This window comes from Phyllostomus hastatus, unplaced genomic scaffold (genome assembly GCF_019186645.2).
Source record: "Phyllostomus hastatus isolate PE091 unplaced genomic scaffold, TTU_PhHast_1.1 phas_contig_34, whole genome shotgun sequence".
Classification (NCBI taxonomy): Eukaryota; Metazoa; Chordata; class Mammalia; order Chiroptera; family Phyllostomidae; genus Phyllostomus; species Phyllostomus hastatus.
In genome coordinates this window covers 59,801,296-59,826,714 of record NW_025333857.1, presented here as the reverse complement: position 1 = coordinate 59,826,714, position 25,419 = coordinate 59,801,296, and the positions used below count along the sequence as shown (strand labels likewise).

The 25,419-nt window shown below is 40.1% G+C and overlaps 1 protein-coding gene across 3 annotated transcripts in view; it reads right to left on the bottom strand.

Annotated features, from left to right (window-relative positions):
• Window positions 1–1,204: 1,204 nt before the first annotated feature.
• The window catches only part of KIAA1958 (KIAA1958 ortholog), a 104,418-nt gene continuing 80,203 nt past the window's right edge, over window positions 1,205–25,419 (bottom strand). For 2 of the 3 annotated variants that reach the window (XM_045840244.1, XM_045840243.1), the window contains 2 exons: window positions 16,608–16,780; window positions 1,205–3,720 (listed from right to left, as the gene is read on the bottom strand). In XM_045840244.1, coding sequence (XP_045696200.1) covers window positions 2,914–3,720; window positions 16,608–16,780 — 980 coding nt within the window. In that variant the 3' untranslated portion in view covers window positions 1,205–2,913. Of the gene's footprint in view, window positions 3,721–16,607; window positions 16,781–25,419 lie in introns of those variants that run through there. The other variant, XM_045840242.1, reaches the window with a different exon arrangement.

The following is a 25,419-nucleotide window of genomic DNA, read 5'->3' as shown; positions in this document are numbered from 1 at the left end:
CAATGCAGATCAGTTGAAAAATATTAGTTATTACTGTTACTGAGAGTTGTAACTAAAACAGCTAACATTTATTGCATGCTTACTATGTGCCTAGTGCTGCGCTAGACCCTGTATAGTTAATTGAATCACGCTCTTCCAGCTGACGCCCTGTTCTCTCTGGCAGAATAAACATCCCAGGGGAGACTGATGGACTCAGGGAGGAGGTACCGAGGAAGCAGGGCTCACTTCAGAGCAGGTGCGGAAGGTGCTGTGGGCACCCAAAGACTCTGCAGACCCTCCCATAACACCCACGGCACCGGCACTCCCGGTGAGGAGCCAGAGGCAGCTGTGCCTCAGGGAATTGGCGAATTCCTGATATTCGTACCCACTTTTGAGTAAAAACAAACGAAAACAAAAAAACAACTAAAGGTAAGTGGAGAAAACACTCAACTTCCCCCACTTTTTTCCTTGGGATTCTTCTTTTCCCTGGCTCAGGTGAAGAGTAGAAAACTGTGGAGCCCCCAGAGGGTGTGGTTTAGAGCCGTCTGAAAAGGCAGATCGGCTGCCTTGGAGCCAGCTGCTCTGCCCCTTCGAATCCTGAGCACGGGCACAGCCACGGAGATAGATACGGGCTTGGCTGTTTCAGCAGGTTCACTATGTGTTACCACGTAGGAATTTAAAGTGTGTGTGTGCGTGCGCAGCTCCACACAAACACATCACAAAGTACCCAAAACAGCGTTTGATAAATGCATTTTCTTTCTCCTTTTCCCCAAGGAGGCATGTCATAAACGGCATTTAGAATGCTGAGAGACAATTCTTTCATTTCATCGGCCATCACTGAAGTTTCCAACCCCCGATTTTTTATTATAATCACTCGCTTCAGAACTCTGGGGATTTACACTGCACCAAAGGTAATAAGTACCAAATATGAGAGATGATTGGTTCCTCAGCTGATGAAAAGCCACTGTCAACGCAAAGATTATACAACCTTTGGAAATCTGAAAAGATCCCAGTGATTCCTGGTGGCAATTTCTTCTTGAGTCTATTTAAATAAAAATGGAGATTTTACTTAACTGCCCAACAGGCTGCAGTCTCTGCCCAACAGATCATATAGGTTCTATTTCTGTTTAAGTGCAGAACTGACAAGAAAAAAATGACCATCCGTTTTCCACAAACAACATATCCTTTGGATGTTTAGCAAAACTAAAAGAAGCTACACCTAATGTTTTGGATCTCCTTTTAATCAAAACCCTAAAATCACCACAGGAAACTGTAATATAACAGTGTGCACCATGAAGTCGTAACACTGGGTTTTAAATATTACCTGTTATTTACATACAGATGGAGACATACCAAAGTTAATGTATATTCAGGACAGATCAACTAGTAAACGACGTTATAAATGTGCGGGAACTACAAAGGGAACAACATTAACCCTTAAGGCAGCATTGGTTGAGTCTCCTCTGAAAAAGGAAGTATTCAGTGACCAGTTAATGATTTTTTGAAAACAATCAATTAAAATAAATACTAAAATAATATTTTGAAAAAGTCATAGGACTGATTTTAGGACTCCTACAATGCCAACTTATACTGGAATTTTAACTTTGAATCAGAAAGCATACACAAGGAACATAATGGTATCACGTTGTAGCAGTCTTTCTTCAAATGTGAAAGAAGGATCCCTAGAAATTATTATTATTAGCTAGCACTCTTTAGGGAGCTTTCTCACTTCTCATTCAGGGTAGCTTCTGGAAAATTCTGCTGATGTCTCAGTCACAAGTGGTCAGGTTGGGTTTTACCTGAGTGAAATGGTTTCAAACTGTAATAATACGCATGGATTCTCACAGCTATGTCCTTAATGCTGGGTTTGCTTACCTGGTCGGCTGCCTACAGCATCGTGTCCCAAACACTGGTGCCAACCTACAATGATGAAATCTACTGTGGCTGAGTCATACTTGGACAAAAATGTTTCAATGCGCTTTAATGAACACATTTTCCGATTTGTTTCCTTTGCAGCTTGTTTTGTTGGGTTTTCCTGGGTCCGCCTGAAAACTACCTTTAGTTTGTGTTACAGATCCAGTGCTATATGCTGACAGAACACACTGTAGGACACACAGAACAGATTTTTAAAAGACTCCAAAAAATGTTCAAATGAAAAGAGCTTTCCCATGGTGCTGAGAAATACAACGTAGGCACTTCTGCTTCAGGAGGTGGTCACGTTTGAGCACAGACCGTTTTTCCAAGCCGCTGTCTTTCGCTACTGGAAATTCCCTCACTGCACAAACCCCCAGTTTACTGGAAGCCTTGCTCTCACACACAGCTTTTGGCGCATTCGTCTTTTTTCGTAAAATCGCCTCTAACGACGCAGAGGTAAGTTTCTCCCAGTGATGAGAGCGTGACCGAGTGAGTCTCCAGCACCTTCCACCACGCAAGGCTGCTTGCTCTGCAGCATCGAGTTATCCATCAACACAAGATAAAGAGGGGTGTCAAGTGCAATTCTCCTTCCGGAAATAGTTAATGTGTCTGCCTCTCTCTGGTTCTTCATTGTGAGTGTAATTTAATAAGGTGTATATAGTCTTCTAAACATTCTAAAGCTACTAGGCTACTGGGATTTTTAAAAAATCACTAATTAAACAGTTTCCTTTTTTTTTTTGAGAAAATCTGTGCTAAAAAGGCACTAGATAAAATAAACTTCCTTGCTCCTGTGTACGTAGCAATTACACACTGTATTAGATTCTATAATTTAACAAAGGTGACACACATTTGGATAAAACATCCTAATTATTCAGACTCATCTACTTTCAGCTTTAAAAAAACCCCAAAGTCAAAGAAATAGCAGGTCACACTGACAGAGACCGGCCTGGCCATGAAGTCACGGTCACCGCCGGCCGTGTCAAAGCAGTGGCCTGGACCCAGGGAAGGCTCACTGGCAGCTCACTGGCAGCAGCTGTGGGAGCTGAGCCTCCTGGAGACCTGAGTAAATGAGACGAAGGTGAAGTTCTCACAGTTTTCCAGCTTGACCTTCTTGGCTAAGTTTGGAACAATTCCTCGGAGAGACCGAAGCCCCATCCTCTGCTCCTCGTACCACACACTGCCCATGTCTATGGCCTCCTTCCGAGCGGTAAGGTAGAAAGGGGACTTGGCCTCCATCTGGGTGGGGGGCCGGTGGATGTACATGTACTTGTAGAGGAGGCAGTAAGGGCACTGTTTGTGTCCCCTGGAATGCTCATGGTAGATTTCCCCATGACATATTCTAGTGGAACCACTCCGGCTCTCCCGCTTGACACTGTCTGTCCGGGCAAAATAGGGCTGGTTTTGGGCGTCTTTAAGCAGCTCGATGTCACCATACATCAGATCTGCATGCTCCTGCAGTGTCCGCATATTCAGGTACTGGCTGTTGTACTTGACCACAGTGGACAGGAGAGTGATGGGGCTGTCGTCCCCCAGACACCCTGCCTGCCACATCTCCTCCTCGTCGGAAAGGGAGAAGTAGATGATGTTGCGAGAACGGGCACCTGACATCCCTGCCTTACTCAGTACCCACAGCTTCTCCTTGAGTTTCTTGGTGGAAGAACTGAAGGTGCTGCTGGTGATGGAAAAGCCCACGCCTGCATTCTTCAGGATGCGGTCCAGGCCTCGGCGAATGGCATGGAGCGAGGTGGCCAGGAAGTCTGAGCCATCACTCTTCTTAACGGTGACATAAAAGTTCTCCAGCAGTTCGTTCAACTTCACTGCAGGGATCTCAAATGAGACAAACACCGGGGTTACACATTTGAGGACACCCACATAGCCAGACCCCCTCCTTCCTTCTCCTAATCCTCACCAGGGGCTGTCCCGTAGGCAAGGCATCTTGTGGCCTCTAGAGGGTTGACTCCTCAGCGTGATATAATGGAAAAAATGGGGAACGTCAAGCTGGAAGATCTAGTTTCCATACTTGGCTCCACTTAATATCTTTAAACCTCAGTGTTCCAAGCTACAAAATGGGCCATAATAACCAACGCCTCCTCAAAGGATTACTATAATGCTTAAGTAAGTATGGATGTGAGAGGTTTGTAAACGTTAATGAATACACACAGGTAAATATACATACACATTTATTATTATCATTATTATTATTAATGTTATTGGCCTTTCTAACTTTCACTATTCCTCTCTGGAAAGCAGTTTCTTCTCTTTTCTAGCAAATCCTTTCCTTTCCTCCCCTTCAATAAAATTCAACCATCCCCTCTGAAGAACTCCTCTACCAAACTTATCAAACTCTGAGTCATTCCAACATTAATTTCCTTGATATCGGCACATAGTATTTGGCACTGCTGGCCCTAAACATGGTGCTGTGGCAGGTTAACAATCCTTGAATTCACTTGAATTTACCAGAATAGGTCTGGAAATGTCTCTGGCTTAATGAACCACACGGTTTAGATGTCACTGTTTGTTCAACATAAAAGAAAAACTTAATGGCCATACTGACAATTTGAGAGAGCTCCTTATCTGGGTATAAGGAGGAGAAGGAAGCTTTGTTTTTAAGAGGGAGCTAAAAGAGAAAACCAGACCTTGCTCAGTGCCCATTCATGCTGAACGAACACACATTCTAGGACAAAAGGAAGCCTCAATAAAAAATGCTTTAAAAGCAGAAACTGTACCGGTAACATTTATTTTTCTAATGGCTATTGGGTCAAAGAGAAAATAACAACTGAATTACAGATTTAAAATAAACCAAACTGAAAACATTACACATCACAATGTATGAGATGCTGCATTAACATTCCAGTAACATCCCATGTGTTAGAAAACTTTACTGAAAATAAGTAAATATTAATCAACTCAAAAAGCTAGAAAAAGTGAGCCAAATTAAACAATAGTAGAGTGAATCAATAAAAATGGAATGGATTAATACATGAAAATATATGAATTGGAATAGATAAAAATAAAGACTTGTCATTTTTGAAAAGACCTATAAAGTTGACAAACTTGTAGATCAGACAGAGAGAGAAAGAAAAGGAATGGAAATACACATAAACAATGTTAGGATGAGAAAGACTGTACACAAAATGAGTCAAGAACATGGAAGAATATTATATACTTTACGCATGTTAATTTGAAAATGTAGAATAATTTTCTAGGAAAATATAAATGACCAAAGTTGATTCCATAAAAGGTAGAAAATTCTGAATAGCCCCAAACAAGGGCAGAGGGTGGAAGGACTTTCAAAGATGCAGATCACTCCCAAAGAGATGGCTTTGCGGAGTCGACCTAGCTTTTCTCTCGCATTTACACGTTTTGCAGCATAGGAAAAGGAAACATTCTTCATTTTTTTCTAACCCAAATCTGACAGATATTATACCAAAAAACAAAGTACATGAATACGAATATAAACTTCCCTAAGTAAAATAGAAGTGCTTTTTGTTTTGCACAGTAGCATATTAAATAAAACGTGTGCATGTGAGAACCCTGCATATAAGAGGGACAAGGCTCTGACACGTGCACAGGGCAGTTAACGTGCTGCCGCGCACAACGAGAACTGCCTCTCTCACGCAGTCGCACTCAGGAGGCGGGAAAGTCACACCAAGTCAAGACAATGAAGGATTACTACAGAGTGCAAGGATGATCTAATCTCAATGAATATTTTAATATAATCGACTTATTCCCATATTAAGGAGAAGTAATATGAATTTCATAAAGACTAAAAAAGTATTTTAAAGAATGTGATCTCCATTTCAAATTTTTAAAAATTCAAGTTCAATTTAAATTGGAAAGGATAATCCTCTTACTATGATGAAGAGTATTTTACAGACAAAAACTACAGAAATTACACCCAAGATGACAACATTAGAATCTTTTTTATAATGTCAGGATTAGGGTGAGTATGCTGAATATCACTGCTATCATGTAACACTGTACTGGAGGTTCTAGCCAACCAAGTAAAGCAAGAAAAAGAAATTACATACACATGTATACAGGAAAGGAAAAAGGCAAAATATAACTGTTTTCTGATAATCTGATTATTGGTCTATGAAACTCCAAGCTGAAAATCCATCAAGAAGAGCAGGATAGTTGTATAAAAAATATAAAAAGCAATGGCTTTCTTATCTACTACCAAAACTAAGTTAACCATGACATCCTAAGTCAGCTGGTTTCAGATTTTTTTGTAGCCACTTGTACTCTCTACTTAAAGAGTGGTATTAACCACTCTTTGTATTAGTTGGGACTTATCTGGTTGCAAGAAACAGATCAAACTTGAATGAGCTCAGGCAAAAGGGATGTCAAAATTAGTAGAGCATCAGGACTCTGTCCCTCATCACCACATCTCTGTGCAGAGCGGTTCTCTTTATATAGCTCAAAACATAGCCACCTAGCACTCCCCAAGGTTTACATGTGATGGCTTCGGGTGTTGGCAAGAGACCACCTCTCTTCAGCAGCTGAAGAATTCTGATTGGCCCACTCTTGATCCAAACAACTGACCAAGGGATGGGCCACTGTACTAACATGATGGCTTTTGCAATACCCACGGGGACTGTAGGAGAGAGATGGCTCCTAGATAAGGGGTTCTGAGTAGAAAATGTTATTTATCACCTTAGTGCTTAGAAACCAAACAACAGCAACAACAAAAACTAACTTCTGATAGCTTCTTGTGGCCCTTAGGATAAATTCCAAACTATTTACCTTGCATGCAAGTCTTCGTAATCTGGCTCTACTCTGTGGTAGATTATTTCCAAATATAGTCACAATAATTCCCCCCATCCCTGTCCCCAAATCCCTCCCTCCCCCTGCCCCACTGTTCCCATGCCCCTTTGCAACCTGACTTTGCTGCTCCTCCCATCAAGAGGTGGAATCTATTTTCCCAATCTGGATTGGCTGTGATTTACTCTGACTCATAGAATGTAGCATGTGACAATGTGTGAATTCCAACCTAGGCCTCAAGAGATGCTACTTTCATCTACTTTTGTTTTATAATTCATTATAAGTTCTGCTTTCATCTTCTTAGTGTGTCGTTGCCGCTGAGGAAGCCCCATTAGACCATGGGAACATGTAAAGCAGAGGGAAGCTGCCTTTGTCTAATATCCAGATGACTGCACCCACGTGCACATGCCAACTGAGCCCAGCAGAAGAACTGCCCAGCTGAGCACAACCCACAGAATCATGAGCAAATAAAATGAATGTTGCATTAAGCCACTAAGTTTTGGGGTGACTTGTTATGCAATGGTAAATAAATGGTAGACACAGCTTTTCTCTAGCCTCATCATCTGTTCTTTTTGTGCTCTATTTCCAGCCTCATTCTGTGAGTGAACTTTGTGTCATTCACAGAAACCAAATGCTCTTTCATTCTTCTCTATCTTCTAACTTTCTCTAAGTGGAAAATCTCAATTACTTATTTCAAATCTAGCTCAAATTCTGCTGTCTTATTAAAGGCTTCTACAGCTTCCCTAAGCAAAGTTACTCTCTCACCTGGGATCCCACTGCACTTAAGCTTTGTTATGGCCTCTCCATAGTGCACAGCCTTTTTTCTACCTATATATCTGTCTCTCTAAGTGGACTAAAAGTTCCTTGAAAGCAAGAACTGTATCTTATATATGACTAGGTCTTCATCACATGCCAGAATCCCTGAACTATATCATGAACCAATGAACTGATTGATAAACATGGGTTAAATCAATAAATTAACCTTGGTATCAGGAGAACTAAGCTGACTTATGAAGCATAACATTATTCTGGTTTACAAAGAATACAAGTTTCAAAGAAAACTAGTTGCAACAAGGCAGTGAACTGGTGGACCAGGGTGGGCAAGGCAGTGGCTGGAGGACCAGGGCAGGTGAGGCGGCAGCTGGCATACCAGGATATCCTACATTCACTAGTGGATAATCCGGGAGGAACAACTGGAGAGTGAGACAGACCGCACAACCCAGGGTTCCAGAGCAGGAAACTAAAGCCTCAAAACCTCTGGCTGTAAAAATTTGTGGGGGTTGTGGAGGTGGGAGAAACTCCCAGTCTCAAAGGACTGTCTGTTGGAGAGGCCCATAGGATCCTAGAATGTACACAAGCCCACCCTCATCGGAATCAGCATCTGACAGAGCACAATCCACTTGTGGGAAGCAAGTGAAATGACTAAAAGCAGGGTGACAGCCAACCAAGCGGCACTGTTCTCTCTCTGACCCCTCCCCCAAATACAGCACTACAATGCAGGCAAGTGGGTTGCCCTGCCCTGGAAAATACCTAGGGTTCTACCTATTACAACATAACAGGTGCACCAAGACAAAGAAATATGGCCCAAATGAAAGAACAGATCAAAACTCCAGAAAAAGAACTAAGCAATGAAGAGAGAGCCAACCTATCAGATGCAGAGTTCAGAACACTAGTAATCAGGATGCTCACAGAAATGGTTGAGTATGGTCACAAAATAGAGGAAAACGTGAAAGCTATGCAAATGAAATGAAGAAAAATATACAGGAAACCAACAGTGACGGGAAGAAAACTGAAACTTTGATCAAAGATTTGGAACAGAAGGAAGAAAGAAACATTCAACCAGAAGAAAATGAAGAAGCAAGAATTCAAAAAAATGAAGAAACACTTAGGAACCCCCAGGGCAACTTTAAACATTCCAACATCCAAATCATAGGGGTGCCAGAAGGAGAAGAGGAAGAGCAAGAAATTGAACACTTATTTGAAAAAATAATGAAGGGGAACTTCCCCAGTCTGGCAAAGGAAATATACATGCAAGTCCGGGAAACTCAAAGAGTCTCAAAGAAGTTGGATCCAGGGAGAAACACAACAAGACACATCATAATTACATTACCCAAGAGTGAAGATAAGAAGAGAATCTTAAATGCAGCAAGAGAAAAGGAGATAGTTACCTACAAAGGAATTCCCATAAGACTATCAGCTGATTTTGTAAAAGAAACCTTCCAGGCAAGAAGGGACTGGAAGGAAGAATTCAAAAGTCCTGAAAGGCAAGGACCCACATCCAAGATGACTCTATCCAGCAAAGCTATCATTTAGGACAGAAGGGCAGATAAAGTGCTTCCCAGATAAGGTCAAGTTAAAGGAGCACCTCATCGCTAAGCCCTTATCATATGAAAGGTTGAAGGGACTTACGTAAGAAAAAGAAGATGATCAAAAACTATGAACAGGAAAATGACAACAAACTCATAACTATTAACAACTGGACATAAAAAAAACAAACAAACAAAAAAAACTAAGCAAACAACTAGAACAGGAACAGAATCACAGAAATGGAGATCACATGGAGGGTTATCAGCAAGGAGACAGAGGAGGAAGAATGGGGCAAAAAGGTGCCGGGAATAAGAGGCATAATTGGTAGGCACAAAACAGACAGGGGGAGGTTAAGAATATAGGAAATGGAGAAGCTAAAGAATTTACATGTATGACCCATGGACATGAACTAAAGGGGGGGATGCTGGTGGGAGGGGAGTGCAGGGCAGAGGCAGGTAAAGGGGAGGAAAAAATGTGACAACTGTTAACAGCATAATCAATAAAATATATTTTGAAAATTCACCATGGATTATAAATGTGATTTCCCTGATGTGAAAATGAACAACGAGAAGTGAGAGTGTAGTCATGGGGCTGGTGACTCCAGACGGGAAAAAATAAAAATAAAAAACCTAACTTGTCAGGCAAACTCCAAACTTCTGGAATTACACAGCAATCCTTGAAACTTGAGCGTGAGAAGACAAGTAAAACCAAGAGTTACTGTTGGGGGAACGCCTCAAAATTCCCTTTGTGACCATGTTGTCTAAAGGGATGAAGGAGGTAGAGAAAATGCTTATGAACTTCCAGAACCTAATAGGAAAATAAAATGAATCTCAAAAGAACCATCTCTAACAAGAAAATGATTTCACCAATTTTACTTTGTTCAGAAAGACAGATAGTGAACTTCAGGATGCTCTATTTTCTGAGTGGATGAGAGAAATACAGAAGTCAGTGCGATGGCAACCTTGAAGGAGATGGATCAGTGAGGGGTGGGTCACCCCTGCGTGAAAAATTACTAAGTTAAATACACACAGAGAATGACAGTGTATACTCTACGTATTTAGATTATATTTTGAAGTCTTATTTGACTCCTTGCTTCCTTCCTTAAGTAAACAAGGGCTGTTACCTACCTTGTCTGCTGTCAGCTCTATCTTTAAAGACACACCTAGACTAAACATAGCTTGCATTGAAACCAAGAAAGTGAGGTTAAAGAATATGGGCTTTGATGCCTCAAGCCCTTCTTTTATTTATTTATTTTTACTTTTAATTTTTAAAATTCTTTTTAAAAAGATTTTATTTATTTATTTTTAAAGAGGGAAGGGAGGGAGATAGAGAGAGAGAGAGAAACATCAATGTGCGGTTGCTGGGGGTCATGGCCTGCAACCCAGGCATGTATCCTGACTGGGAATCGAACCTGCAACACTTTGGTTCCCAGCCCGCGCTCAATCCACTGAGCTACACCAGCCAGGTACTTTTTATTTTTAAAGTGATTTTTTAAAAGACTTTATTTCTTTATTATTAGAGAGAGGGGAAGGGAGGGAGATAGAGAGGGAGAGAACCATCAGTGTGTGGTTGCCTCTTGCACACCCCCTCCTGGGGACCTGGCCTGCAACTCAGGCATGTGCCCTGACTGGGAATTGAACCAGTGACCCTTTACTTTGCAGTCCGGCTCTCAATCCACTGAGCCACACCAGCCAGGGCTCAAGTCCTCCTTTTAACTAAATACTGGCTAATTCTCCAAGATACTGGCCTCATTATTAAAAATATGTGAGTAGATTACAGAAGACTGAAACATATCTTCTTCCTCACCCATTATCTCTCTAGATATCACAGGGAAACTAAGAAATACTAATTATTTCTATCATATTAAGAGCACAGTAGTGTTGATAAGGTGCACACTACTGAACCTTTCCATCTCCTGGGATGTATGCTTTCTAAGCCACAGAAGGTTTGAAGAAATGGAGCTCTTTTCATGGATTCCTGCATGGAAATGTAAAGTTTCCCAGCAACAGAGAGTATCTTCACAGCGACTTCACTGACCTCTGGTCTGGAAAAGGTTAAGGTTCACAGGGATGAAGAACTAACTGGTGATGGGGGTATGTGAGAATAGCTGAATTTTAAAATTATTAATAAAGGTGAAAGTTACATTTTATTGATCTTTTTGTTGTCATAAAATGTGTATATGTAAAAAACACACAATTTACCATCTTAACCATTTGTAAGTATACAATTCAGTGGCATTAAGTACATTCACAATGTTGTATAACCATCCACATTAATTTCCATTATGTTTTTAAACCATTCCAAACAGAAACTGTGCTTGTCAAACAAAAACCCCACACTTCCTCCTCCCTCCAGCTCCTGGTAACCCTCTATTCTACTTCCTGTCTCCACGAACTTGCCTTTTCTAAGTGCTTTACATAAATGGAGTCACACACATTCAGCCTTCTGTGTCTAACTTATTTCACTTAGCATAACGCTTTCAAGGTTCTGCCACGTTGTGGCATGCAGTACTTCATTTCTTTTTATTGTCGAAGGCCGTTCCCTTGTATGGATATGCCACATTTGTTTATTCATTCATCTGACCTTTGGGTTGATTCTACAGTTTGGCTACTGTAAATAATGCTACAATGAGTAATTGTGTATACTTTTTTTACAGATATATACTTTCCATATTTTGGGTATATGCCTAGGAAAGGAGTTGCTGGGTGGCAGAGTAACCCTATATTTAACATTTGGGGAACTGCTAAATCACTTCCACAAAAGCTACATCATTTACTTTCCCATCAGAATCGTATGAGGATTCCAATTTCTCTCCATCCTCATCAACACTTGTTACTATCTGTTCTTTTTTGCATTCTTGCCCATCCTTCCTTCCTACTGCATATGAGGGGAAATCTCTTGCAGTTTTGATTTGCATTTTCCTGATGTCTGATAAAGTTGAGCACCTTTTCATGTGCTTACTGGCCATTTGTTTATCTTCTTTATAACAACTGTTTAATGTTTCTGCCTGCTAATTCTAAATTCCATGTCAGTGTCAAGTTGGTTTTGATTGGATCATTCTTTAAGAAATATATTTTCTTGCTTCTTTGCATGTCTGATGATGTTTAGTTGCCAGACATTGTGAATTTTATTTCTTGGGTTCTAGATATTTTTACATTAGTATAAAATATTCTTAAGTCTTGTCCTGGGACATAGTTACTTGAAAACTGTTTGATCCATTTGGGTCTTTTTCTACTTTAAAAAATTCATGTGTAATTTTGAGATGATATACACTATATTAGTTTTAGTTGTACAAGGTAATGATTTGATACTTGTATACATTGCAAAATAAACATCACAATAAGTCTAGCTAACATCCATCACCACATGTTGTTAAAAATATTTTTCTTCTAATGAGAGCTTTTAATATTTCCTATCTTAGCAAGTTAGAAATATATAGTATAGTATTACTAACTGCAGCCACCAAGCCATACATTACACCCTTAGGTCTCTTGACCATCTTCACGCATTTTACCTGCTCCCTCACCTCTAGCAACTACCAATTTGTCATCTGTACTAGGAGATTTTTTTTTAAAGATTCACTTATTGGTGAAATCCTATGAAATTTGTTTTTCTCAGATTTATCTCACTTAGCATAATGTCTTCAAAGTTCATCTGTGTTGTTGCAAATGGCAAGATTTCATACCCTTTTATGGCCAAATAATATTCCATTGTATACATACATTCCACTATATATATAATTGTAACACACACACACACACACACACACACACACACACACACACAAAATGAGGTCTGTCCGAAAAAAGTCCAGCCATTGTTAATATGAGAAGGGTTGCGAAAGCGACATGGATGTAACCTGGCAGTCAAGGAGAGTGGATTGGAATGCACATGCATGAACAATGGTGACTTCACTGTATTTGTCAGTGGGGATGATAGACACCCTTGAGTGAGCATGTGTACTGTGTGGCCGTCACATTCAAAATGATTGAGCGAGTAGAGCCATGAATCTGCATCAAATTTTGCATTAAGCTTGAACATTCCTCCATGGAAACTACTTGGATGACTCAGAAGTCTGCAGCTATGGGCAACTGGTGATTGGCAGCTTCACCATGACCACATGCCCACTCATGCACCACGTCTCATACAGAGTTTTTTGGTGAAACATCAAATCACCCAGGTTACTCAGCCCTACTAAAGCCCAGATTTGGCACCCTGTAACTTCTGGCTTTTCCCAAAACTAAAATCATCTTTGAAAGGGAAGAGATTTCAGACCATTGATGAGATTCAGGAAAACACGACAGGGCAGCTGATGGTGATTGGGAGAACTGTGTGAGGTCCCAAGGTGCCCACTTTGAAGAGGACTGTGGTGTCATTGTCCCATGTACAATGTTTCTTGTATCTTTTTTCAATAAATGTCTCTATTTTTCATATTACATGACTGGATACCTTCTGGACAGACCTCATATATTACATATATACATAACAATTTCTTTACCCACTCATCCATCCATGGACACTTAGGCTGCTTCCATGTCTTGGCTATTGTAAATAACACAGCAATGAACATGGGGGCAGGTATATATATATCTTTTCAACTTAGCATTTTTGTTTCCTTTGGATAAATGCCCAGAAGTGAAATTGCTGGACTGTATGGGGTTCTATTTTTAATTTTTTGAGTAACCTCCATACTGTTCTCCATAGTGTCTGTAACAATTCACATTGCACAAGGGTTACCTTTTCTCCACATCCTCGCCAACGCTTGTTATTCCTTATCTTTTTGATACTAGCCATTTTAACAGATGTAAGGTGGTATCTCATTGTGGTTTTAAATTGCATTGGCCCGATGATTATTGACGTTTAGCACCTTCTCACGCACCTGGGTCTTGCTTGTAAGATTTGTTGTGTGGGATTAGAGCAGAGCTCAGTCCAGGGACAGTTATTCTCTACATCTGATGCCGGACCTTTCTGAGTACTCCACCCCATGAATCCGGAGGTGTTTCTAGTCTGGCCGATGGGAACGGGTATTACTTCCAGTTCCATGTGAGCTCTGGGTACTGCTACTGCTGAACCTTTCAGGTGATTTTTGCCAGCCTGAGGCAGTTTCCCCACATGCATCTGTCGATCGGTACTCAGCTTAATGCTTGAGGGGAACTGTCTTCAGTTCTCTTTGTAGCTCTCCACTGTCGAATACTCTGTCATGACAATGCTAACCCCCTTGGTTTCTCTGGACTCTCAGCTCCGTTGCTCAGCTCAGCAACCCAGCTGGGCTTGCTGGCATTGCCCCTCCCTGCACCAGAGCCCAGGAACTCTTCTTAGGGCAGCGGGCTGGCTGCTCGTACAGCTCACCTCATTTCCCGTCTCTCAGAGAGAACGGCCCTTCCTCGAGTCTTATACAGTACCTTGCAAAACACTTTATATTATTTGTCTGTATTTTGATTGTTTCAGGAAGGAGGATAAATCTTACTCTCCAAATTGGCCAGGAGTGAAGGACAACTGATTTTTCTGCTGAGTATGGGTTACACTTCTTCTGGCGAGGAGTACTTGATTGTATACTAGGAACTGTGGAGTTTACATTGTTCAGTACCCGATTTGTCCTATTTTTTCAATGAATGTTGGGACTTTTTTTCCAGTGTCCTCTTGTCCTTGTCCTCCTTGAACCCTGATCTCAGTCTCCTCTCAACTCAGCAAGATTCCTGGGTTCTGTGTGGGTCCCCCTGGCTTTCCTGCAGCTCGGAGGCTGCCTCCAGGCAGAAGGCCGGGGAGACGGCAGCTCTCATCTCCCTTGCTACCTCTCTCTTAGGGGTCAAGTCCTGTGCTGCCCGTCCTGTCTCAAAGAGTTGTCCAGTTTTCTAGCCGTTACAGCAGAAGGATAATTCTGCATCTTTTCATTCCCCTATGACCATGAGTGGAAATTTCAATTTATTTTCAAATCTGCTGGATCAGTTTGATTACTATGCTAGTGCTGGTACATTTTTATAAGTATTTTTGATCCACAGTTGGGAACCCACTTATGTGGAGGGCTGACTTAAGTTATATGCAGATTTTCCACTGTGCAGGGGTTGGCACCTCTAACCCCCACATTGTTCAACAGTTCACTGTAATTCTTTTCATTTCATACACCCTTAACATTTCATACATCCTTAATCTATAACCTACTATGTGAAGTCCTGGGTGTCTGAATCTGTGGTTTGTTTCTAGTCTTTCTCACTCACAGTCATGCATTTCCCTGAGTGGCCTATGACTTGTTGAAAAATGAGCACATTTAGTTGCTTTTAATTTGCAAAAACCCGAGCACCTACATTTCAAGGAATGTTTCCCTTCAAAGATTATTACAACATAACAGTGAGGAGTCAGGGTAGGCTGCTCGCCTAGAACCTCTCAAGCCCCTTTCAGGGTCCTCTCCTCAATCAAGGGTTCTTCAGTTCACCTGCCCGTCTCTTCTCTTCCCTAACAACGTTGGCAACATGTGCCCTCAGGTAGAGCCCCGACTTTCAGGTGTGCTTACTGCTCACCACTCCAGTTTCAGCTGTCCTTTGTTTTGGCCCTGAGATGCCTCCTTCTTTTTCTGCAAGTACAGCAGAGAGGCCCCTTGCTGTGTCTAGTGCGCCCTGCTGTCAGAAGGACAAACCTGGGTTTCCTGTTTCATCTCTTGTGGGTGCCCTAAACACATCGCCCAAACTTGGAGCCATCATCGGCCCTTGGGCTTCAATTACCAACTCTATTTGCCTGGCCTTTAAGTCTATACTTCTAGATTTAACACGTCCCCCATGAGTGAAACCCACATTCCCAACTGCCTACTTGCCATGTCTGATTTAGACTCAGTATATCCAAATCAAATACAACATCTTTGTCTTCTGTCTCCACACGTCCAAGAACTTTTCCCAGTCACAAACCCCAAACATTTCAAGTTGGAACATATTCTCAGAGCTCATTTTACAGGTGGGGAAAATGAGGACCAAGGATAGTAACTGATTTTTTGCTCATCAGTTCCACATAGTTCCTCTAAAATATCACTTTCACCGTTTCTTCCCATTCGGACACCTTCAGTGGCTTCCCCTTTGCCTGAACCTTAAGACCCTTGCAGACTGCATGGTCAGAGTGTCCTCCCCATTACAACAGTCCCTTCCCCACTATGCAAACAAAAGCAAAACAAACTTCAGTGACTTCCCAACAGCCACAAGATTGTGGCTTGGCATGGGAGGGTTACCCAAATCCAGTTTTATAGCCCCTTATTCCCATGGGTGAAGCCTCTGCTACGGGCAAGGCTAACCCTCCAAATGTTACTTTTGTCCGTGTCACTCAGCCCAGAAGACTCGTGTCTTTACCCAATTCTACTGAAATTCTACCTCTCTACCCAAAATACAGCTTAAATATCAGTGCTTTTGCTAGTGTCACCACACTGAAATTAATTTGTCCAACTGATAATATTTTTTTTGGCATTTCTGATCTGTGAAGTCACAGGGTATTTATTAAATTCTGCTTGGAACTATGACATTTTTTTCCTTTCTATTTTATGTCCTTTCAAAGTTTCTCCTGGCAGAAAGCAACTGTTCTGTGTTCTCCACCATCCTCAGCACAGTGCTGGGCACTTGGGCACTCAGTGACATTGGCTGAAAGAAGTAAACTCAAGAGGTCCTTACCTTAGTGATGTCCGTGTGATCTTTGAGCCCATTGGTCATGCACCAGTATCGCCACACATTCAGGGCATAGCGCGTGGCTTTGGTAGTGTTTGGGCTTACTGCACTGGTACACAGATCATTCAAGTCATCATTAATATTAAATACAGGAAATTTGTTGAGCTTAGTGGAATAGGCTAGAAACAGAAAAAATAAAGGGCATTAACAGAACTTGCCATTCCTTTCTTTAGAGAATTACATCTTGAGCTCATGTTAAATAACAGGAGGCTCCTAAGAGATAGCACTTATAAAAAATGAAATTTCTATCAAGTATACATATATCCGGATAAATAGAAAGCAATATTTCTAGCATAAAATCAACGCAGTAACCCTGCATTTAATCACAACAATTTGCCATATATGCTAACTGATGTACTCATGCAGGCATTCCAATGACAAAAAGCAGGGGAAACGAATGCAGGGAAACAAAGAATATTCTATCTAAAATTTTCACTGGAAGAAACAACATTTCTATTAACAACAACAACAAAATGACAAATGGGAAGACAAGTTACATGTCCTTTCTCCTTACCCTTAGCACATGAAGAGCTGTTATTTCTCTGTAATATACAGCCTCAGATGCCTTAATGTGCCATCTTGGGCAGCCGTGAACTAAACAGTATTAGCATATTTCTTAAGTTCTTTTCAAAAATTAATAAAGAGAAAGACATTTGAACCTGACTCCACAACTCATCAGCTAGCTTAGAATCAGAATGCTAGGGAGAGGGAGAGACATATTAGGGGAAAGACGGGGAAGGGATACTCCAGACACTCACATGTCTCAGAAAAAGGCAACAGGTTTTAAGATGCAATTGCCAAATTACTTCATATTAAAACTCATTTTCCTCAATGTATCTACTTTCTTGGTTACCAAAGACATAGTCAAGTCCATAACCATTAGCGGGCCCTTCCTCATACTCTGACCTACTAAAAATAGGCTTAAATTGTTCATACTGTGACCTTTGGCTAAAAAAAAATCAAGGTAGACCACCGAAAGTAAAAATGATGCCAATTCATATTTTATATCTAGTGGTTCTGACCTTCTCTAGAATGTTTCTATGTTCAAAACAAGGAACTAAATAGAGAAATAGAAAACTGAAAAGGTAGTTCAATGACCAAGGTGACCCACAAATCCGCTTCACTTTACCTAACTCACCTCACCTTTCACTGCTCCCACCGAGGAACTCGAACCACCAGCCGCCTGCTGCTCCCAGCACCTGGCTACACCCAGGACGCCCACACCCCACCTTCCCCACACTCAGCCTGAGAAATCTCCCCACGGTCTTTGTATTAAATCAAAAGTGCCTTTTTTCCCATTCCAATTCAAAGCTCACTTGTACATGTTTGTCCATTCTGCTCAACTCCCTTATTCTTTCTTTCAGTGTGTCCCACATTTACTTTATTCTGTAGAATTGTGACCTGTGTTAGGAAGATCTCAATGGGTTTGTATGCTCCTGAAGACTCTGCCTTCACCCTTTAAGCCTGCTGTTAACTGTTGAACACACAATCTGCTTTAACAAATGGTTGTAGCAGGACAGGAATAAACGTTGCTAGCAAAGTCATCTGAAGCATGTGAGTCACGTAGACACATTTCTCTCACCACCCTCATAAACTGAGGTAACTTGTGTTACTTCTGGGACTTGCTTGATATTAATGAAAAGATTCTAGCATAAAATGTATTACTATTACATCTAGCACTAACATCTACTAGCATCTGCTTACTATATACCAGAGGTGTCAAACTCATTTTCACCAGGGGCCACATCAGCCTCACAATTGCCTTCAAAGGGCCGAATGTAACTTTAGGACTGTGTAAATGTAACTACTCCTTAACAGTTAAGTGAGAGCTGGGCACTGCCGCTGGGTAGAAACAAGGTGGAGGGCTGAATTCGGCCCACAGGCCTTGTGTTTGCCACCTGTGCTATATACCAAGAGTTATATAAAGTATCTGTAAGCTCTAAGCAACCCTACTGTTGTAACAATTTTACAAATAAGGAACCAGAACTCTCTCTCAAACAGTTCGTAACTTCATACATCGTGCACCCAATACTGACTGAGGTACACTCTCCGTGCCAGGCACTGAGCCGTCCCGAGTCATACAGTTAGCGAGTGCATGAGCCAGCCAAGTCCAAGCGCCGGGATTTGGACTTGTGTCCTGCTGACTCTATGCTCTGGACACTGCGGCAAAAGAATCAGGTACTACAGAGATCAAGTTCTCAGTAAAGAATGCGATTTAAATACTGGCCACTTATAAAAAATATATGCTGCCTCCCAAAATGGCCTCAAATTAACCTGCAGAGAGGAAAACTAAGTCTGATTTATTTAGACAAATACTATAGTTTCAATAGTTTTTTAAATACAACAAAAACAGGATTTATTTGCAACACAGCTCAGTCCCCATCACTTCATTACAGCATAAGCACAGGAAAGAGTCACTGCAAGATAGGATGATTAGGTTTAATTATTATGTTAAATGATGCAACCTTAAATAATTTCACTTTAATAACAGGGCAGAAGGACACAGACTGTACAATGAAAATGGAACCTGTATGCCCATGGAAGTTCTGCCAGTTGCCCCAATAATGTACTGCCCTGGGAAGGGGTCCAGTTCAGCATCATGTATTGCGTTTCGTCCTGCTCCTCGGTCTTTCACGGATTTTCCCTCACCTGCTTGTGCTCTGACACCTGGCTGTGATGTGCCCCTCCCAGACACACAGATGCCCCCCTTACCCACTCCCAGCGTGGCACCCGGCACTGGGCCATCCTCCAGACACGGACACCTTTCTCACGCCACTCAAACTCACACATCCCATGCCGGAAGCCCTGCTACATGGAAGCCTTCATCACCCTTCCTGGGATGACACCTCACACCAGGCCACCCCTATGCGTGGAAACCCTACTCACTTCAGTATGGCCCTGACTTCTCACACAGGGCTTCTCCTCATGTTCCCCGCTGCAGTGTGGGGGCCCCACTCACCCTGCTCAGGCGATCATGCCACATGCCTGGCCACGCCTCCATGGGATGTTTTTCTCTCCCAATTCAAGCTGTTACCACTTTGCCAGATTGCCCCCTTCCTGAAATATATTTCCTGCCCCAGTCACTTGCCTACGGCCCTCACTGGGCAGCTCTCCGGTGTACATGCCCTGTTGACACTTTGCAGGCTTCATGCCTGACCATCCCAGCTCCTTCAATGCACACACACTCCAGTGCCAATGCCTGCTCTGCTCTCCCCACCAGGAGCTTCCAAACTGAAGAGTTCAGGGGAAAAAAGGGAAGGGGAAGAAGAGAAAGAAGGAAGAGAATTCTAAATTTCCATTTTGTTAACAGACAATTAAGTAATCATATACTTCTAAATAAACCCTTAGTGAAAGGAAAACAAAAATCAGTGGGACTTAGTATTTCAAACTGAATGATAACACAACTGAATGATAACTTGTCAAAGTTATGGGATAAGGTTATTGTAGTGTCTTTAGGAAAAATGATTATATTAAATTCAGAGATTAGAAAAGAAAGGCTGAATATCAACTGTATCAGGGCATCAAAAAAGAGAAAAACAAATATACCCAAAAAAGTACAATGAAGGAAACAAGACATGTAAGAACAGAAATCAATTAAAGTTTGCAATAAAAAAAATAGTAATGCCAAAAGATGGAGTTGAAAGACTATTACAATTAATACATACATAAGAAAAAAGGAAAAAGCACAATTTCTACAGCAGAAATGAAAAGGGAGTTATCACTGCAGACCCTACAGATATATTAGAAAGACAGTAACAATATTATGACCTTGATGCCCATAGATTTGAAATTTTGGATAAAATGGACAAATATCTAGAAAAGCCACGTTACGAAAACTGAACAGGAAACATAAAATTTAAATAGTCCCATACCCATTAAAGAAATTCAATCTATAATTTAAAATCTCTCTCTCTCTCTCTCTCTCTCTCTCACACACACACACACACACACACACACACACACACGAACCCTTCAGGTTAAGATAGATTTCACAAGTAAATTTTTACAATTTAAGAAACAAATAATGCCAAACCACAAAACTCTGGCAGTGAATAGAAAAAAAAAGAGCACAATTTAATGTCTTTTACAGGGCAGCATAAGTTTGCTATAAAAATATGACAAGAAAAATGCAATAAAAGAAAATTACAAGCCAACACAGCTCCTAAACAGATAAAAAAATCCTCAACACAATATGAGCCAACCGAACGCCTATAGTGTGAACACTATAAACAACAAAATTCCAAATGTATTGTGACCTCTGTGTGAATTGTAGTAACAATAAAGTTCCTAGAAGAAAACACAAGAGACCATTTTTGGGACCATGGGGTAACTACATATTTTCAAATAGGACATCAATCTTATTAGCCCCAAAGCACAAGATCAATAAATTGGATTTCATTAAAATTAAAAAGACACTTATCAAAATGTGCCTAAGGGGGTGAAAAGACAAGCAAAACAGTAGGAGATAGTTGACAAATATATCTGAGAAATCAATTAGAAGGAAGATAGTCCAATTAGAAATGGACAAACTTGAATGGGCACTGCGTATAGTAAGAAATTATCATTAACATTTCAGGAAATATAAATTAACATACACTCACCAAAACATCTAAAATTAAAAACAAAATCTATAAACATCAAGTATTGGTGAAGATGTGAAACAACAGAACTCGTTCACTCATCTGGTAGGAATGTCACTTTGTACAGCCACTTTGGAAGTTAACAGGCAGCATCTACTCAAGTGAGCACACATGTACTGTAGGATCCAGTGATCCTATGCCTGATGTACAGCCAACACTACAGTGTGTTATATGTACTAGCTGTTTTAGTCACTTGAAGTCTTAGAAAAGATTATTATAAATAAATAAATTTAAAATAAATAAAACTTTAAAAAAGAGAACATTTCGTGATTTGCAGGCTAAGTATTACTCAACCTGAATTCTAATATTCTTCCTCTATCAGGGAAATAAAATCTGTCACATTTTAATTATGTAACTTGTTTCTTAAAGTAGTACAAAAACATGAAAATTAAGTTACAACTATTTGTAAAGTAATTTTAATGCCATTTAAAATACTATCATCAAAGTACAGCTATTGCTATTTGCAATACTCAGCTTTCTGAGTAGACCTTGCTGGATTATACATCTAAAAGAACTACACTTGCACTTTTGTGAAAGAGAACATTATGTTTTCTGGTGTTTTAATATGCTTTTCTTTACTAAATAACTTTAGTGACACAACAAAGATCTCTGAAGTTAACTAATCTTTTTGAATAACCATTCCTATTCTGCTCACAGAACATCGTCAAATGTGCTAAATGCAACCAAGAGCACATGAAGAATTCCACCTGACCAAAAAGGCGTTTCCTGAAAATTAGGAAGTCTGGAAGCAGACTCAGCTTGGTATACCTTTGCACAGTTGGCCGACAGAGCTCCACAGACAAAAAGAGAGTGAATTTGAGTAGAGACTTTTGCCCCAAAACAGGATTTTGGGGGCTGGGGTTCCAGGAAGCATGTGATTAGTTCAGTTGTAGATGCCCTCCTGAAGTGTCTTCCCCACCTCGGGGGGCTGTTTCCACGTACTCACATAGAGAGATGCTTCTCTCTCCACAATTCCCACTCCTCCATTAGAAACATTTGACATGGAAAGCTCTGCTTAATATGCACTGACCATGTAGGGCTCATGCATGGTGAAGAGGACAATTTCGTTTTTCACGACATGGTTTTAAGTTGTTTTTAAACTGTTGTAGCTACAAAAGTCAGCCGGCATTGTGGAAAAACATTTATTAAATGAAGACTAATCATGACAAAATACTGTGATTAAAACATGCTCCCATTACAGAGACATTAGCTGATTTTATTGGATTGTATTTCTTATTTCCATAAGTTGAGGCTGCACCAACAAATGCTGAACACAATAGGAAATCACACTATTACACTGCAGGCAAACACTGCACACACAATGAACAAGCCGCCGGGACACAAAACTAGAATTTTATTTAGAGCACAAGTACACAGACAAATATGAAGCAAAAACAGTGAGCTGGTAAAGATGGAAACATTTTAGAGGAAAAGATCAGTGAGCGTTAAAATAAAAATGAAACCAAGAGTATACACTTATTAACAAAAAAGTTGTATTATATTACAAATATCAACTGGCAGAATATTAATTAACCAAGAGTATCACAGTCACACATTTTAACATATTAACAGAAATTTCTCTTCATTTCAATTCACCTTTTTCCTCTTTCTTTCACAAATTATAAATGTAGCAGCTTAAGAAGAAAATTTTTAAATATTAGAGTGAATAGGCACACATGTGCTTTTTTCATGTAATATCAGTTAAAAACCTAGTGACCAGAAAATATATCAAAAATGACCTATATCAAACAGGGGAAAAAGTGAATGCATCTTCAAAGAATAGTCCAATTGTTCACAAAAGTTTTCTAGGTATTGTGTGGTTATATTTCCAAACAGATGCCTGGTATTATGTTATACTAAATTGGTATAATTTGTATTCTCAATGAACTTCCAAGTGGTAGACTTAAAGGAATTTTTAAATCATTCTTAAAATTTGTAAGAAAGATGGAAGACCTTATTTAAGTTGAATACAGCATTCATTCTACTGAACCACCAAATAAGTGAGTCATATAGTGATTCTGTTGAATCCAAAACACTTCCAGTCATTCTCTCACCAGGTTTCAGCCCATAGGATTAGTTACATTTTCAGATTACAGCAAAAAAGGTACAAGTTATTGCTCACCATGGGGCAAATCTATGTCTAACGTTAGCAGTGAGAAAAAGCTCAAAGTCATGGTTGAAACATAACCCTATAAATTAGAAACCTAACAAATATGTGTGTATTACTTGACTCAAAAATAGCCCATTTATAGGCATAAAGGTCTCAGGACAGACATATAAAATGTACAGAAGACATAAAGGGGGTAAATAAAACTTAAGAGAGGATTCAAATAAATGTGCCCACTGCTAACTAATAGGAACTGCGAATGTTAGTCATCAGGATACATTGCCATAATCTTTGGTGTCCAAAATATAAAAGGAATTCTAAGAACAAAAGGCCTTGCCTGCAAACCCCCAATGCAGGAATCAAGAAATACGTTAGTTTTACTCTGAAGGCTACTGACCAAGGGCAGAACATCTTCAGAATATGCATAATTGAACTTCCTTTCATTGCTTTACTACCTCCCTGGAAGGGCAAATGTTTAAAGCATATTCTGGAGAGAAGGCTCCCACTTGAAATCTGCCTTTCTTTTCCTTTGAGCAAAGAAGGAGCAGGAGCCTTAAAGAATTACTTTTTATATTCTTAGAGTTAAATCAGCAATATCAGCAGCAGTGTTTCCACACACGGCACTGGCTGTCGCCATGTGTCTGACAGTCACACGAACAGCCTCTGTACAGTCCAGATTATCCCTTTATTAAAGGGGACTGTACAGCTACAAACCCATTGAACAGACAGAACGAAACACCGCAATGAGGGAGGAATCTGGGCATGTTGGGGTAACAAGGGTATTCAGGAAGTAGCCTTCTTAATATTGTATGATAGTTTCTCTTCCATTTTAAGACTATAAATGTACAAAAAAGTATAACGATATTTCCCCCATGTTGACTTTTAACAAGTAGTATAATAGAGTTAATCCACTGAAATTGTTTCTCTTTACTTTCAGAGCTTGTATGAAATTGCCGAAGCAAAATGGAACTACCAGGAACCAGCTAAAGACAAACGGGCATGAAAAAATTCTGATGTGAGGCAACAGAATATATTAAATAAGTCCATACAAATGCTGAATATAGAAGTTAACATGTGGGAACACTGAGGTTTCCATGGTCACTTGTAAATAAAACTTAAAAACTAAATATTCTCATTAAATGCAATTCAAACAGTAAGTTATGATAACCAACAAAAATTATGTATGCACCTTATAGTCCTGTGTTATTACATTGTTCAACCTAAAAATATCCAGACCAAGGGAAATGTTGCTGCTATACTGTCATTCTATTGGACTTTCTCTGCAAGGTACTCAAGTATCAGGGAAAGAAGAAGATTTAAGCTGGGGGAGAGGAGTACTAAAAAAGCCCAGAATTCTTGCTTTCTCCTTTTGCAAACATTTCCCTCTCAAAGAGCTGGGGATAAAGAAGAGCTAACCTGGAATTATACACATGAAACAAGATTTCGAAGTTGGCACCACTTGACAACTACAACATTTCCTTCTGTAGAGGCCACTACGTACTGGCTCAAAATATTAACCACTAAGCACATACTTTCACAGGTCACACATAAAATGTCGACTGGCACAGCCTCGTAAGCACAGTTCTTCAGTTTAACTACAATAAGTGATAGCAGCAATGATGAACAATTCCACATAAACACCACTAACACACATATGAAAGAGCACCCTATGATGACATGCAAAATCTCAACAAAGACATCACTGAATATTACACAATGCATAGAAATTGTAATGGTTTTTGGCAAGGTTTTTTTTGTAACAAATATTTTATAAAACGAAAGTTCTTTTGTTATAAATGCTATTTAAAAAGTTGTAATATAATGGACTGTAGATACAAAAGTTCAGTTTGATAAAGTTGATCTGAGTGGATTCATACTAAAATGAACCTGCTACTTCATCCAGTATAAATAATCATTATAAATTAATTTCTAGTGGAAGTATACTAAGCTATTTGATTTATAAAATAGAGGGATTACAGAAAGTAAACAGGCATAAAAATCACTTAATACA